This window comes from Staurois parvus, unplaced genomic scaffold (genome assembly GCF_062004578.1).
Source record: "Staurois parvus isolate SC_StPar_1 unplaced genomic scaffold, SC_StPar_1.0 ptg001782l, whole genome shotgun sequence".
NCBI classification, from domain to species: Eukaryota; Metazoa; Chordata; class Amphibia; order Anura; family Ranidae; genus Staurois; species Staurois parvus.
In genome coordinates, this window is record NW_028319578.1 from 91,647 (window position 1) to 110,000 (window position 18,354).

An 18,354-nucleotide genomic window follows, 5' to 3' on the forward strand; every position below is an offset into this window, starting at 1 on the left:
GTCAGGACAGGACAGATATCCCCCAAATGTCAGGACGGTACAGATATCCCCCAAATGTCAGAACAGGACAGATATCCCCCAAATGTCAGAACAGTACAGATATCCCCCAAATGTCAGAACAGTACAGATATCCCCCAAATGTCAGGACAGTACAGATATCCCCCAAATGTCAGAACAGTACAGATATCCCCCAAATTTGAGGACAGTACAGATATCCCCCAAATGTGAGGACAGTACAGATATCCCCCAAATGTCAGGACGGTACAGATATCCCCCAAATGTCAGGACGGTACAGATATCCCCCAAATGTCAGGACAGTACAGATATCCCCCAAATGTCAGAACAGTACAGATATCCCCCAAATGTCAGAACAGTACAGATATCCCCCAAATGTCAGGACAGTACAGATATCCCCCAAATGTCAGAACGGTACAGATATCCCCCAAATGACAGGACAGTACAAATATCCCCCAAATGTCAGCACAGTACAGATATCCCCCAAATGTCAGGACAGGACAGATATCCCCCAAATGTCAGCACAGTACAGATATCCCCCAAATGACAGGACAGTACAGATATCCCCTAAATGTCAGGACAGGACAGATATCCCCCAAATGTCAGAACAGTACAGATATCCCCCAAATGTCAGAACAGTACAGATATCCCCCAAATGTCAGGACAGGACAGATATCCCCCAAATGTCAGGACAGGACAGATATCCCCCAAATGTCAGGACGGTACAGATATCCCCCAAATGTCAGAACAGGACAGATATCCCCCAAATGTCAGGACGGTACAGATATCCCCCAAATGTCAGGACAGTACAGATATCCCCCAAATGACTCCTTTTTACAGAGTAGACAGTCCGACTTACTTCATAAGAGGAATGGCGAGTTTTTTGAAGTTGTATTTATTTTGTCATAATTTTTTGGAAAATTAAAAAATTAAAAAAATTTTTTTTTTACATACTGTCACCAGTACAGTACAGCGTCATCATATAACTGGCATGGCGGTGATCAGGGACACTGACTGGTGACAGTATGAAAAAAAAATGTATATATATTTTTTTTATTTTTTATTAAATTTTTTTCTTTTTTTTAAGATTTTTTTTTCATATTTCACTACCATAGTAACATTGTACTACTTTGGGGAAGTGATCAGTATTTTGTTTTTTTGTTTTTTTTTACACAATTACTTTGCTATAAGCAAGCACTTGCCTGAATGACATCGATTCATTCAGGTTTTTTTTTTTTTTTTGTGGTTAGCTGTGATTTGGATGTGCATGTGATCTCTGTGACCATTCACAGCTAGACACTAGTATACAATGGATGGCATGAATGAAGCCATCCATTGTATACAACTGTCATGTGACCTGCTGTGATTAGTCACAGCAGGTCACATGGTACCGGCAACGGGGGCCGATACTCAGATCTGTCATCGGCCGTGTCCGAGGTACACGGCCGGTGACAGATCGCGCCGCTGCGCCGCTCTGCGCATGTGCGGAAGGACACCATATGGCGTCCACCTGGAACGCTGATGACCTTTGCCGGCCGCCATTCGGCCATAGGGCGGGCGGCAAATGGTTAATGACCCAGCAGAAGGAAGACGTATATCTCCGAAACGCGTTAGATTCTCTGGATCAATAACAAACATTTGGGCTTAAACTCCTTAACCATTCGCCGATCTCGCTATAGCCGAAAGACGCAGTCGGCTAGTTCTGGGAGGGCGTCCATAGGGCAACTGTTGGGCGCAGCACAGCTAGAGAACTGACCACGCTGTGCTCTCACATCTAGTGTGGTCTGTTTTTGAAGGGGTGGGGGGACTGGCAGGAACACCAGGAATTTCAAGCATAGGAAGCAATACAAAAAGAACTGGATATACTCCTTCATACAAGTACATGGTACCTAATAAAATATTGGGTTTACATCAGCGTCCAGCAGGGGCACAGCAACAAATCTTCAGCTCCTCCCCCTCCTTCACAGACTCCTCCTCCTCTTCTATCAGTTATGCTGCAAACAGGGAGGAGCCTCAGCCTGGGATAGGAGAAGGAAAGTGGAAGAGGAACCATCTTTACATGGAGGAACAACAGACGGGAGAGTTTCAAAGTGAGTTCCCTCCACCTCTGCATGCTGCACCCTCCACAGGGGTGGACTGACAACTCATGGGGCCCCCCGGGCAATAGGGGATCATGGGGCCCCTGTGTCCTTGCCCACACTCATAGCACACCCAAAAAAGCCTATAAAAGGTACCAGGGGCATTTCATGGGGCCCCCTACTGACCCCGGACCCTCAGGCAGTGCCCAAGTGCTCGAATGGTCAGTCCGCCCCTGACCCTCCACCTCTGCACGTTGCTCCCTCCACCAGCAGCTGCTCCCTCCACCTCTGCACGCTGCTCCCTCCACCTCTGCACGCTGCTCCCTCCACCTCTGCACGTTGCGTCCTCCACCAGCAGCTGCTCGTCGCACCCATGTTGTGTTTCAGATTCCAGCAGCTGCTGATATCTTGAAACCGTACGGCTGAGAACAGCTCTGCAGTAGAAAGTGAAACTGCCGGAGCGAATGTCAGCAGCAAACATATTTTGCTTTTTATTATTAACGACTTAAATACCAGAGGGCGTTTTTAAACAATGCAGGGACAGGAGCTGTTTGTCCCATTTTAATTGTGAAACCCGGACTCAGGGGCTCCCAGGGGCTGACAACCGGAATCAATCAATTAAAGCTGCCCATACACGGGACGTATCTTGTTTGTGCTGAAGACTGCGCTGGACTGACCGGATCGGTCACGGGTCGTAGGTGGGGGATTGTGTGGGTGGGTGGGGAGAAGTCCCTCCAGTCACTTGTACCCAATGGTGGATATTGGTGGTAAACTCTCTTAAGGTTTGGGCTGCTGCCTTTTTGGTACGGCCTTGAGGTCGTTTCCACACTTATACTTGGAATAATAGAAAAGAAGACAGTACAGATATCCCCCAAATGTCAGGACAGTACAGATATCCCCCAAATGTCAGGACAGTACAGATATCCCCCAAATGTCAGGACAGTACAGATATCCCCCAAATGTCAGGACAGTACAGATATCTCCCAAATGTCAGAACAGTACAGATATCCCCCAAATGTCAGGACAATACAGATATCCCCCAAATGTCAGGACAGTACAGATATCCCCCAAATGTCAGAACACTACAGATATTCCCCAAATGTCAGCACAGTACAGATATCCCCCAAATGTCAGGATGGTACAGATATCCCCCAAATGTCAGGACGGTACAGATATCCCCCAAATGTCAGGACAGTACAGATATCCCCCAAATGTTAGAACAGTACAGATACCCCCAAATGTCAGAACAGTACAGATATCCCCCAAATGTCAGAACAGTACAGATATCCCCGAAATGTCAGGATAGTACAGATATTCCCCAAATGTCAGGACAGTACAGATATCTCCTAAATGTCAGGACAGTACAGATATCTCCTAAATGTCAGGACAGTACAGATATCCCCCAAATGTCAGGACGGTACAGATATCCCCAAATGTCAGGACGGTACAGATATCCCCCAAATGTCAGAACGGTACAGATATCCCCCAGATGTCAGAACGGTACAGATATCCCCCAAATGTCAGGATGGTACAGATATCTCCCAAATGTCAGGACAGTACAGATATCCCCCAAATGTCAGAAAAGTACAGATATCCCCCAAATGTCAGAACAGTACAGATATCCCCCAAATGTCAGAACAGTACAGATATCCCCCAAATGTCAGGATAGTACAGATATTCCCCAAATGTCAGGACAGTACAGATATCTCCTAAATGTCAGGACAGTACAGATATCTCCTAAATGTCAGGACAGTACAGATATCCCCCAAATGTCAGGACGGTACAGATATCCCCAAATGTCAGGACGGTACAGATATCCCCCAAATGTCAGAACGGTACAGATATCCCCCAGATGTCAGAACGGTACAGATATCCCCCAAATGTCAGGATGGTACAGATATCTCCCAAATGTCAGGACAGTACAGATATCCCCCAAATGTCAGAAAAGTACAGATATCCCCCAAATGTCAGGACAGTACAGATATCTCCCAAATGTCAGGACGGTACAGATATCCCCCAAATGTCAGAACAGTACAGATATCCCCCAAATGTCAGGACGGTACAGATATTCCCCAAATGTCAGGACAGTACAGATATTCCCCAAATATCAGGACAGTACAGATATCCCCCAAATGTCAGGACAGTACAGATATCCCCCAAATGTCAGAACAGGACAGATATCCCCCAAATGTCAGGACGGTACAGATATCCCCCAAATGTCAGGACAGGACAGATATCCCCCAAATGTCAGGACAATACAGATATCCCCCAAATGTCAGGACAGTACAGATATCCCCCAAATGTCAGAACAGGACAGATATCTCCCAAATGTCAGGACAGTACAGATATCCCCCAAATGTCAGGACAATACAGATATCCCCTAAATGTCAGAATGGTACAGATATCCCCCAAATGTCAGAACAGTACAGATATCCCCCAAATGTCAGGACAATACAGATATCCCCCAAATGTCAGAACAGTACACATATCCCCCAATCGACCCCTTTTTGCAAAGTAGACAGTCTGACGTATTTCATAAGAGGCATGGCAAGTTCTTTGAAGTTGTAATTTTTTTGTCATAATTTTTCGGAAAATGAAGAAATTAATAATTATTTTCACAAATTAGGGACACTGACCGATGACAGTACAAAAAAAAAATTATAATTGTTTTCAATTTTTAAATTTTTTTTAACCAGAATCAATAGACCTTCCAGCACACACTAACACCCCTTGCCAATGCATAGATTCAATGCTGGAGGTGCCCCACATTCAACTGGAAAAAAAAAAAGTCTTACTTTTCACTCCAGAAGACCTGAACATGGATCCCCCACTAGAAATAAGAGATCCTCTCTGTAGGAAACTTGCGCATCAGAGATGGACGCAGATTCCCCCTTTTATTAAAAGTATTCATTCATCCTTTATTCTCCTTCCCCCTCCCTTCCTGAGAGGCACAGTGACAGATGTGTGTGTGCTGGTTATGGGTCAACAGCAGGGCAAGGCATCCCTAGTTCGGTGCCGAGCAGTCTGCGAAAGTGTAGCCTTCCTCACCTAGGCCAGGATAAGGCCAATGTTCCCAAGAGAGACAGAGCCGCTCTGCCCAAGAACCTGTGTAATCTCTCACCTTGTAACAGAGATATGGCAGCTTTTCCCAGGAACTGAGATTTTAACCTCATAAAAGTTAGCAGCGTAGGTGACAGAATTAAATGAACATTCCTCAAGTCAGTTTTTCCCCTATGTTTCATATCTTGAAATATGGAAGACTTACATAAAAACTGGGCACCTCGTCAGATGGCCAACGCGCAGACGGACGTTCTGATAAGTCTCTCCACTCGTTTCAAACGCTCCGGGGAGCCAAAACATAGAACTCGTACACCGTGTAACGTATAATCTCATAATTCATATCTACATGATCCTTAGACTTATTTGCATAATAAACTACCCGCGGAGAGATTGTCGCTTGTGCAGCTGGAAAGTTATAGGCCAAAATATGAATTATGAAAGATGTTGGTTCTAATTCAGAGTTCCGTCCGACGATCCCTCCCTAAACAGAGTATTGGTCAGTTCCTCAGAGCCACCCCCCTGCTGGGGGACTTTAAAAAACAGGCTAGCAGGCCTAAAAAGTTAAGTTAAAAAGTCTTTTCCCATTCTTAACATCAATATACCACCTGGGGAGACCCTTTCGCTCTACAACTTGGATCTGCTTACATCAAAGGCTTAAATGGCAAGTAATGTAACCCTTTAACTTCTCCCTGTTATCTCTTTGCTGTGCTATGGTTCTGTGTGTGTATATATATATATATATCTTAGTTACATCTTTTTCTGTAAATATTTTATTGCACCTGTTTGACTCTTTTAGTAATAAATCTTTCTTTCTGAAAGTGTTAAACTGTTTCTAAAGTGCTTAATTGCAATTTACGAATTCCTGCCTCTAAAGAGACGCTACTGTATTTGTTTAATCCTCTGCCCAATCCGCCTACGGCGACCGTATTGGACAGACGACTTTTCAACCATTACAGTGTATATTTGATAAAGAGAGTTTCCCCTTTTCTGTACAAAAAAGGGGTGGTGACAGTGTGTAAGGGTCAGTTGCATAATTAACCCGACCCAGTAACAAGCGCATCCAGGCTGCAGGCACAGATTGAAATCCATTAGCTGGAAAATCGCTGTGTAGGGTGCAGCTGGGTATGGCATTGTTACGCACGTCACATCACGGTCTGGATCGGCCAGTCCTTCAGTCACGAGTTTCGTGAGAAGGTCTGGGGTCTGACGCCGTGATCGTGACACTCTCCAGCAACAATAGACCCCCAACAACAATAGACCCTTCCAGGAACAAAATACCCCCATGGCAACATTAAATCTCCACCAGCAACAATAGGCCCACCCAGCAACAATGGATCCCAGCCAGCAACAATGGATCCCAGCCAGCAACAATAGCTCTTCCAGCAGCCAGCATCAACAGACCCTTCAGTAGCCAGCAATAATAGAGCACCCCTTACCTTATCAGTAGATTCCCCCAAGCAACATAATACGCCCCACAACAGTAGATCCCTCCAGCAATACTACTCCCCCCAGCGACAAGAGATTCCCCAGTAGCCAGAATCAATAGACCTTCTATCACATACCAACGCCCCTTGCCAACACATAGATTCAATGCTAGAGGTGCCCCGCATTCCCACTGATAAAAAGTCCTGCTTATCACTCCAGAAGACCTGAATATGGATCCCTCACTAGAAACAAGAGATCCTCTCCAGCAACAATAGACCCCCAACAACAATAGACCCTTCCAGGAACAAAATACCCACATGGCAAAATTAAATCTCCAGCAGCAACAATAGGCCCACCCAGAAACAATGGATCCCAGCCAACAACAATAGCTCTTCCAGCATCAACAGACCCTTCAGTAGCCAGCAACAATAGACCTCCACCTTAGCAGTAGATTCCCCCAGGCAACATAACACCACCCACAACAGTAGATCCCCCAGCAATACTACTCCCCCTAGTGACAAGAGGTCCCCCAGTCGCCAGAATCAATAGACCTTCCAGCACATACCAACACCCCTTGCCAACACTGGAGGTGCCCCCCATTCTCACTGAATAAAAAGTTCTGCTTATCACTCCAGAAGACCTGAACATGGATCCCCCACTAGAAACTAGAGAGCCTCTCCAGCAACAATAGACCCCCAGCAACAATAGATCCCCCAAGAACAATAGACCCTTCCAGGAACAAAATACCCCCATGGCAACATTAAATCTCCACGAGCATTAATAGGCCCAAACGGCAACAATAGCTCTTCCAGCATCCAGCATCAACAGACCCTTCAGTAGCCAGCAACAATAGACCTCCACCTTAGCAGTAGATTCCCCCAGGCAACATAATACCACCCACAACAGTAGATCCCCCAGCAATACTACTCCCCCTAGTGACAAGAGATCCCCCAGTCGCCAGAATCAATAGACCTTCCAGCACATACCAACACCCCTTGCCAACACTGGAGGTGCCCCCCATTCTCACTGAAAAAAAAGTCCTTATTACTCCAGAAGACCTGAACATGGATCCCCCACTAGAAACTAGAGATCCTCTCCAGCAACAATAGACCCCCAACAACAATAGATCCCCCAAGAACAATAGACCCTTCCAGGAACAAAATACCACCATGGCAACATTAAATCTCCACGAGCATTAATAGGCCCAAATGGCAACAATAGCTCTTCCAGCATCCAGCATCAACAGACCCTTCAGTAGCCAGCAACAATAGACCTCCACCTTAGCAGTAGATTCCCCCAGGCAACATAATACCACCCACAACAGTAGATGCCCCCCAGCAATACTACTCCCCCTAGTGATAAGAGATCCTCTGGTAGCTAGAATCAATAGACCCTCCAGCACCCCTTGCCAACACGTAGATTCAATGGTGGAGGTGCCCCGCATTCCCACTGAAAAAAAGTCCTGCTGATCACTCCAGGAGACCTGGACATGGAAAGTCCCTTTAAATGCTTTATTCTTTTAGTGAGGGTAATAACTGTTGTTTGGTAATGTTGGCTTTTAGTTCTCCAAGTATTTGAAACCAGTCATTCTAGTAGAAGAGAAAGTACAAAGTACTGAGATGTCCCTAAAGGGAGTCAAGTTCATGGTAAACATTGTAAATACTTATCTTCAACTGCCTTCTGTGTTTATAAAGGGAAACCAAAAGACACGGACGTACTGCACACGTACGGAGATCAAGGCATCATGTCAGGAAACCTTCATGGGCACTGCAATGGACAATACGACGACCCTCCTCCTTCTTACAGTCTAGTAGCTCAACATGGAGCTGTATCTTATCCACCCTCCCTCTTTCAGATCTTCTCATGGGATGTGGACCCACCTCCATCCTACTCATCTCTGGATCTATCAAACTCAATATTGGACTCACCACCTCAGATAAACCAAACCACCCAATCCAGTCTTGTTCAAGAAGGTCCTAATAATACGGAGATGACACAGATAAAATGGAAACCCCGAGGATGTCAGGTGCCTTCTTACCTTGGATGGTCGATCTTCAACTTTATTTTCTTTCCTCCAGTCGGTTTGATAGCTCTCATCCTTTCCTTGAAGGTAATATTTATTGAAATATAATAATAATCCGTTTTTTAAGCAAACCATTTTTTGAAGGAAAATATGGGTGCTTGCATTGGTGACCTTCTAACATTCTTGTTGCTTGCCCATTATGCGGACCTTCCGACTTCCATACTTTTTGAGTCCATCACCTGATACAATTTTTTCAAACAGACAAGACCAGGGGCAGACTGACCATTTGGAAACTCGGGCACTGCCCGAGGGTCCGGGGTCAGTAGGGAGCCCCATGAGATGCCCCTGTCACCTTTTTCATAGGCGTTTTTGAGTTTGGGCAAGGACACAAGGGCCCCAGGATCCCCTATTGCCGGCGGGCCCCATGAGTTGTCAGTCCACCCCTGGACAAGACAGATTAGAGCTGTTTTGACTACAATGGTTGCATGCTTGTTCTCGGTCCTTGACTCACTAGGTATTGACGCTAATATATAATTTGGTACTATGGAAAATGTTCCTTCAGCCTAATATGGAATGCCAGTAAGACGTTAAATATATAAATATCAGAAGTAGATGATAACAAACCTTACCTTGGGCTCTTTGTATTTTCCTTCATGTGTGGCTTTCCTTGCCATAACGAGTTACACGGTCACAGTCATTGAAAAACAAAAATTTGTTTTCAATGTGAGATCTAGAGATAAGCAAAATGGGGGAATCTTGGCAAAATGCATTGGAGTCAATGGAGAAGGGAAATATATGGTGGTTTTTGGTGTTTCTTAAGGGTCCTAATAATACGGAGATGACACAAATAAAATGGAAATGCCGAGGATGTCAGGTGCCTTCTTACCTTGGTTGGTCGATCTTCAATGATACTTTCTTTCCTCTAGTCGGCTTGATAGCTCTCATCCTTTCCGTGAAGGTAATCTTTATTTAAATATAATAACTATCTGTTTTTTAAGAAAACCTTTTTTTTGAAGGGAAATATTGTTGCTGGTGGGGATCTATTGGTGGCTCCTTACATCTACAGAAACTCCTTTAAAGGATCCTGGACCTGTTCCACTGCCATAAAACTCTAACCCTAACATTGACCCCAACAGGGTAGAAAAGGAACACATTCTGTGTCACATATAACTCTCATCAGGCCTGTCTCTAGCCAGTATCTGCAAATGCATCTGTGAGCCCCACATCTGTAGGTGTCAGGACCATGATCTGAACCCACGACATCTGCTGCTTCCGAAGGAGAGTTGACAGCCTTCTTGCTGAGCCACCTGAGATGCTGGACAGCTCCCTGTCTGATCCTTTGGACTTTCTTGCCCTGTCTCTTGTTTCTGGTGAACCTTGAACTCTTTGTTCTTTGATTCATGAATTAAGCCATGTCTCCACACTTCCTGTTTGCCAGTCAAATGTGCTCTCTCTAGCTGATATTTTGCTCCTTCGCATATCTGCAGCTGTCCTTATCTCCACTACCACTCGTTACCGACACTTAGCTTGTTCCTTGACTACGCTTCTGTTTGATTCCAACCTGCAACGACTTGTTACCGACCTTTGGCTTGTTCCTTGACTACGCTTCTGCTTGATCCTAACCTGCAACCACATATTACCGACCTTTGGCTTGTTCCTTGACTACGCTTCTGCTTGATATCAACCTGCAACCACATATTACCAGCCTTTGGCTTGTTCCTTGACTACGCTTCTGCTTGATCCCAACCTGCAACCACTTGTTACACTACGCTTCTGCTTGATCCCAACCTGCAACCACTTGTTATTGACCTTTGGCTTGTTCCTTGACTACGCTTCTGCTTGATTCCAACCTGCAACCACTTGTTACCGACCTTTGGCTTGTTTACTGACTATACTTCTCCTTGATCCCTTATCTGCTATATCTGCTACTGGACCCTGGCTTGCTTACCTCCTGCTGGGGCGATCCTGAGGACCATAACCTGGTACTATTACACAACAAAACCCATCTCCACCATCAGGAGCTCTAGTGAATATCGGTTAGTGCATAGACCCCGCACCTTGGGTGAGCCTGCGTCATCCGTCAGGGTAATCTGCTTGTATACCTATTCTGTCGGTGAAAGCCTTTCTACTGCTATAGCTACTGATCTCCAAGGCTGACCCCTGACCATAACAGTTTTCATAATTTGAGGTACATCAATGGGCTCTCCTACCCTGAAAGGCTAGATTCTTGTATTTAATCTGATAAGTGGTCCATGTGCATCATTCTGGCATTTTAATCATAGCCTCCCAAAGAATGAAGTTTGTCCTCCTCTCGAGTTGAGGCTTGGTGTCTGCATCACAATGTTATCACGTGACCTTTAGTAGTCTTCTCTGATTTCAAATTTTTGGTGAATTTATGTATCTACATTTGCAGAGAAAGGTACTTTTTTTTTATAGAAAAGTTTTGCAATGTGGTGGTGAACAAAAGACATTGCCTGCCCAAGGATCCACTTTCACAGCCACTGTGTCAGGGTCCTGTCCACGGCAGAAGTTCTGGAAGATCTGGCATTTCTGCCAGTACTCTACATGGCCGCAGAAGTACACATCAGCCTCAGTCTGGTGCAAAAAAACAGCCTTTATAAGGAGGCTCATCACTTCTTCTGTTTGCTGGATGATCTCTAGGTCCCCTTGCCCTGTTCCTGGTTCCTGTTTCCTGTGATTCTGACCTGTGATATCCTGTTACCGACTCGGCTTGCTCCTGGACCTATCTACTCTGCTTTACCCCTGATCTAACCTCAGCTTGGCTTACGGATACTCTCTCTCTCTCTCGCTCCTCTGTGTATGACCTCGGCTATCCCATCTGACTACGTCTGCTCTGATTCCCACCTGGTACCTGACCTCAGCTTGAACCGACAACCCAGTAAACACCTAAATCCTCGAAGGGCTTGCAGGGCTTGCCTACCATGCACAGGCGCCTCCTGTCTGCAGACCTATCTCTGTGTACCAGCTGTGCTTCTGAGTGGACCACCAACCAGCACTCCTACAGGTGACCTGTGCAACTTTGGGCCTGAATTCCGCTGTCCCACTCTCAGGGGAGTCCGGAACTTAGCCACAAGGGAAGCCCTCTCTCCATTGGCCTCCATCACCAGGTACATGATACCCTGTTGGTGAACGCATTGTGATATGAGATGCTGCCATATTGACATGGTTGGTTCCAAGGAAGCCAGATGCAGTCTTGTGGGTATGAATTAGAACAACTCACAAAATACTGACCTGGCTGTAACAGGAGCTCTAACAGGTCTACAGAAACCATAAAACCAGAGGATAAAGTTAGGCACCTAGAACACTGGTATAAACCTTTACAAGTCCAAAGTCCATTAGGGGGTATATTATAAGTCCTGTGTGAAATGTTCGACATGAAACATGGGTCCATCCACTGAGAGCAAACCGTGTATGAGAGCAGAAGCTGGCTCTGGACAGGGAAAGGTACTTTTTTTTATAGAAAAGGATTGCAGTGTGGTGGTGAACAATAGACATTGCCTACCCAAGGTTCCACTTTCATAGCCCCTGTTGGTGAACTCATTGTGACATGAGGTGCTGCCACGTTGACATGGTTGGTTCCAAGGAAGCCAGATGCAGTCTTGTGGGTATCAATTAGGACAACACACAAAATACTGACCTGGCTGTAACAGGAGGTCTACAGAAACAATAAAACCAGAGGATAAAGTTAGGTGCATAGAACACTGGTATAAACCTTTAAAAGTCCAAAGTCCATTAGGGGGTATATTATAAGTCCCGTATGAAATGTTTGCCATGAAACATGGGTCCATCCACTGAGGGCAAACTGTGTATGAGAGCAGAAGCTGGCTCTGGACAGAGAAAGGTACTTTTTTTTTATATAAAAGGATTGCAGTGTGGTGGTGAACAATAGACATTGCCTACCCAAGGTTCCACTTTCACAGCCCCTGTTGGTGAACTCATTGTGACATGAGGTGCTGCCACATTGACATGGTTGTTTCCAAGGAAGCCAGATGCAGTCTTGTGGGTATCAATTAGGACAACACACAAAATACTGACCTGGCTGTAACAGGAGCTCTAACAGGTCTACAGAAACCATAAAACCAGAGGATAAAGTTAGGTGAATAGAACATTGGCATAAACCTTTACAAGTCCAAAGTCCATTAGGGGGTTTATTATAAGTCCCGTGTGAAATGTTCGCCATGAAACATGGGTCCATCCACTGAGGGCAAGCTGTGTATGAGAGCAGAAGCTGGCTCTGGACAGTGTAAAGAAAGAGGAACCAGAAGCAGTACCTCTAAGCGGAGACTTTTCATGAAATTTAATGGCCAAAAATCCTGTGTACTTTTTTTGTCTACACTTAGGAGGCGCTGTTTCTGTTTCCTCAAGAAGCCATAACGGTACAAAAGCAGGTTCTGTGGCCTCCAGCAGCCCATCGGTATTTAATACAGTTCTGAAAGTGAAACTTCACGTATCAATGGTTGCTGTGATGACTGAAGACAACAATGTGCACTGCATGGATACCTCTGGGGCAAGGTCTCTATTGTTCCAAAGGATTATTTTGTATCAAGATGATTTTGTTTCCAGGACCTAAACAATGCTGAGTAAAATGAGGAAGCATCAAGGAATTGGTTCTCACGTATATGTCCTCAAGAACATATTCCCTTGGCGGGGAGTTCTTTGGCTCAGCAAAAACAAGAGGTTCAAAGCTTGCTTCCAATAAATAACAAAAATAGAAGGTCTGAAGAACCGCCAGGAGAAAATTCCTTTGAGAGTTTTAATTCTCCAACGCTTTGTCCAAAATCGAGATTTCAGTCAAATATTGGTCCTTTGACAAAAATGGAATGGAGTCAGTGGGGAATGTTCATTGAAGGTCGTTTTTAGTCGTCTATAAGGGTGCATTGGGCTTCAAACGGCTCTTGAAGGTTATAGAAACTCATAGAAGTTCTCTGGTGCCACAAAAATGGACCCTCATTAGCCTCATTATTTAAAATATAGAAAGAAAACAAGGTGGGTTCATTGGTGGAGTACTGGACCCCAAGAAGGAAGGGCAAATATTCTCTGATATGTGTTTTAGAGGCATGTAGGCAGGTTGCCCACTGTGGATAGTTAAGTCAAGGCTGCCCTAGCCAGGGGGGAGGGGTTAATGTCTTTACTTCCATCCCTGGTCTAGTTTTCTGACTTTTCAGGGTCCCACCCACCGATCCTGTATTGGGTTCAGGTCCCAAAAGAGTCGAAAGGGGAGAGAGTCTTGAGAGCCGAAGCCAAGTTCAGAGTTCTGGGTTTTCACAACACCACCATGTAGAGGGATTGCTGGGACTTGCAGTCCGCTCTGAAGACATTGACTTGTCAGGACACCCTTAGCATGAACTACCGTCATCCTGGACTTTACCATTAATGGACTCTTCCTATGCAGGTATGCTGGGGCTGCTACACCCACTGATAGGTGGTAAGCAGCCTGTTATGAAGGTGGTACCTGTGCTAGGCGAGGTATCCCCTGGTAGCAAGGGGGTCGCTTCTTGCTCCCTCCCCAGCGGTCTCCCATAGCAATGATAATGCTCCCATAAATAATGTTTTCCTTTAGATGGACTCACGGAGTTAAGGATTCTCAAGTTTAGCAGTTATATCTGACTGACTGAAAACCATGCATTGTCTTCATAGCTGGGATTTATTTTTGTAATCAGGGAGGCTGAGGGAATGCAGGGCAATAACAATGACCACTAGGGGGACAAACTAGAAATCTGTGTATATATTGAAATGATAAATATCTTACAGCAAGCATGTAAAAAATATTTTTATGTCATAATAATAATAATAATGCTATTATTATAGTTGGTTTTTTAAATTATTATCATCATTATTTTACTGCATAATAAAGATTTACTAGACTTACACAATTTATGTGGTTATAATAATAATAATGATAATAATAATATTGTTATTATTATTATTATTATTTTTGTTAACATTATTATTACTATTATTATTATTATTATTAATAATAATATTACTGCAAAATTAAAATTTACTCAACATATACAATTTCTGTGGTAATAATAATAAAAAAAATAACAATATAATAATATTTTATTATTGTTTTTGTTATTAATATTATCATTATTATTGTTATAATTAATGATAATAATATTACTAATATTGTTAATGTTATTATTATTGTTGTTATTAATATCATCTTAATTATTATTATTGCCAAATAAAGATTTACTCAACATATACAATTTCTGTGGTAATAATAATAGTAAAAATAATAATATAATAATATTTTATTATTGTTTTTGTTATTAATATTATCATTATTATGGTTATAATTCATGATAATAATATTACTAATATTGTTAATGTTTTTGTTGTTATTATTATCATTGTTACTATAATTGCAGCAAAATAAAGATTTACCAGACTTATACAATTTCTGTGGTTATAATGATAATCATCGTCATCATCATAATATTATTATTATTATTATTTTTGTTGTTATTAATATAATCTTAATTATTATTATTGCCAAATAAAGATTTACTGGACTTTTCTCTAGATTACAATTTCTGTGGTAATAATAATAATAGTATTATTATTACTGTTGTTATTAATATCATTATCATTATTGTTATTACTACCACAAAATAAGGATTTACTAAACACACAATTTCTGGTGGATATAATATTATTAATAATAATATTATTATTATTACTGCAAAATAATAATTTTCTGGACTAACACAATTTTGTGGTAATAATAATAATCATTGTCATGATTATTATTGTTGTTTTTTATAATAATTATTATTATTATGATTATTATTATTATTATTGTTGTTATTATTATCTTAATTATTATTATTGCCAAATAAAGATTTACTTGACTTTTTTCTAGATTACAATTTCTGTGGTAATAATAATATTTGTATTATTGTTACTGTTGGTATTAATATAATTATCATAATTATTATTACTACCACAAAATAAGGATTTACTAAACGTACACAATTTCTGGTGGATATAATATTATTAATTATAATAATAATAATCATATTATTATTATTATTATTACTGCAAAATAACAATTTGTGGTAATAATAATAATCATTGTCATGATTACACTGTTCAACAAATTTTTATTTTTTGCCAGTTTTGGAAACAAAAGGATCCATTTCTTAATGAATTTCACATTCTGAGTTCAAATATAACAATGAAATTTGTCAATTGGCTCTAGTTTTTCTGTAAACGGAAAGTTTTCTACTATAGGCGTAATGACTACATAATGCACAATAATTATATAGATAGATGTCTTTCCACAAATATAAAGCAAGTGATATTGACTACATAACAAAGCCTAAATGGCATAATATATTGCATAGGATTACCAAGAAAAATTATAGCCATAAGCTAAGTTGAATCATTTTAATACTTAGGATTCTCACTAGTTTTGTCTTCAGTTTGTGTCGGTTTTGCTTCTCTTGGCTTTTCTCTTGTTTTCGAGGAAAGGGCTATCTCTTACAACTGCACGTGACTACACGCTTCAGGTTCTTCCTCACTTGACTCAACCACGAAGGATTCTGGTGCTTTAGGAATTGGTAGCCCCTCTCCATGAGGAACTGGACGTATTGCCGATGGAATATTTGGATAGTGCACAGATAACTTTTTCTTCTTATTTAGCCCTTTTACAATTGGAGGCACCATACAAAAGTAACAATTACTAACATGATCTGTTGGCTCTCTCCAAATCATTGGCACAGCGAAAGGCATAGATGCCTTTTTTCCATTCAACCATTGCTCCAGTGCCGTCCCACAAGAATTGCAGCATATATGTGGTGCCCAGCTCTTGTCCTGGTCTCCTATCTTGCAGCCAAAATACAAGTTGTAGGCTTTCTTAATCATTCCTGTTATCCTCCTTTTTTGTGAGATAAAAGTTATTTCACCGCAGATATAGCAGAAATTATCTGCTTTATTCACACAAGTTGGAGGCATTACTGAGTAGCCTATATAAGCATAAAACGAAATGTAAAGACGAACTACAATCAGCTACAGATACTGCAGCTTTTATGCAGTGAAGTGATGCAATTAAAGGCTAATATTGCATCATCTCAGTATACATGACATTTTCTATTGGTCACCAGTATCAATTGCGCAATATGCAGCTGAAGTTGCATCATAATTTTGAATGGCTTACGTCATTAGATGGGTGAATATATCATGGAAACTAGAGCCAATCAACATTTTTTAGGGTCATTTTCGTTTTCAGCACCCCAAAATTATGTAAGATTAGCTAATTTTATGCCCAAAACTTTTTACCTGTTGAACAGTTATTGTTTTTTTTTATAATTATTACTATGAATATCATTATTATTATTGTTGTAATTATTATCTTAATTATTATTATTGCCAAATACAATTTCTGTGGTAATAATAATAATATTTGTATTATTATTACTGTTGTTATTAATATCATTATCATTATTGTTATTACTACCACAAAATAAGGATTTACTAAACTCACACAATTTCTGGTGGATATAATATGATTATTATTAATAATAATAATCATATTATTATTATTACTGCAAAATAACGATTTACTGGACTAACACCATTTTGTGGTAATAATAATAATCATTGTCATGATTATTATTGTTGTTTTTTATAATTAATATTATTATTATGATTATGATTATTATTATATTTTACCTTTAACTCATTGAGATAAATGCATTCATTTTAACAAGTTGTCTGTCTTTAGGTCCTAATCGCCAGGAAGAGGAAAAACGCTGAGCTGGCCTGGAAGAGCCATGTGATGGCGAGGAAAGTCAACATTGCCGCAACTTCCCTTGGCATCATGGCAGCCGCGTACTACGCCATTGCGGTGCCCCTGATGTTTAGATCGAGGGCACAAAGCAGTTCACGTCTAGCATCAGTGTCTCGCCTAGGGAGAACATAATACCACAAAATCTGTATATAATGTATAATATGAATATTTTGTGTGACATCATATAAATAAAATGTATAAATGGTGAGAAAGCGCCCTTCTGTACACAATGCAATCTGCATATAGCCAGGCGCTGGACTACAGAAACATGGAGGAGGAGACATTGTCCTCTTTACAGTGGGTTTTGCATTAGCTTTTGAAGCTGTTGAGTTGCTGTCAGGAATGGACTTGCCAATAGTGGTGGGACTCACCTGCCTTGTGGGCTGCAGTACCAGGGCTGGCCAGCGGGTGCTCTCAACAACCAGAGGCTCACTTCGGCAATTAGCCATCACCTGGGGCTGATTGCAGGTGGTGTATTTAAGGGATGGCCAGACCTGCAATCAGTGCTTTGTTGTACTGTTTGCTTGGTCCTGGTTTCTTGATCCTGTTTCTGCTGTCCTGACGCTGCCTGAACTCTGCCTGTACTGACCTCGGCTAGTCCTGACCACTCTCCCGCCTGCTCCTGGTACTCCGTTTGCCCGTTTGCTACCGACCCGGCCTGCCTGACTACTCTTGTATCGTATGTTATCTGTTGGAGGTTTGGTTCAGTTTGTTTGCACTGTGTTATGTTTAGTTTTGCACTGCGTTTGTATTGTTAGTCTTAATAAATTATATTATTTACTATATCTGAAGCCTGCGTTTCCCTGTGTCAGTCCACACACTTCTGGTCACACCCGCATCTCTGACAGTTGCACTATCCCCTCCAGTCAGCAGAGGGAGAACTATAGCCAGGCAAGCCTATGGACGTCTATGCAGAACACTGAGGATCATGG

General features: G+C 42.1%; 1 protein-coding gene across 1 annotated transcript; it reads left to right on the forward strand.

The window, feature by feature from the left end:
- The first annotated feature begins 2,022 nt into the window (after positions 1-2,022).
- Positions 2,023-18,207, forward strand: LOC149434302 (uncharacterized). Its single transcript, XM_089663832.1, has 3 exons — positions 2,023-2,105; positions 8,273-8,688; positions 17,357-18,207. Exons 1-3 carry the CDS (start codon positions 2,075-2,077, stop codon positions 17,552-17,554), a joined length of 645 nt encoding a protein of 214 aa, XP_089519958.1. The 5' UTR covers positions 2,023-2,074; the 3' UTR covers positions 17,555-18,207.
- The last annotated feature ends 147 nt before the right edge of the window (positions 18,208-18,354 follow it).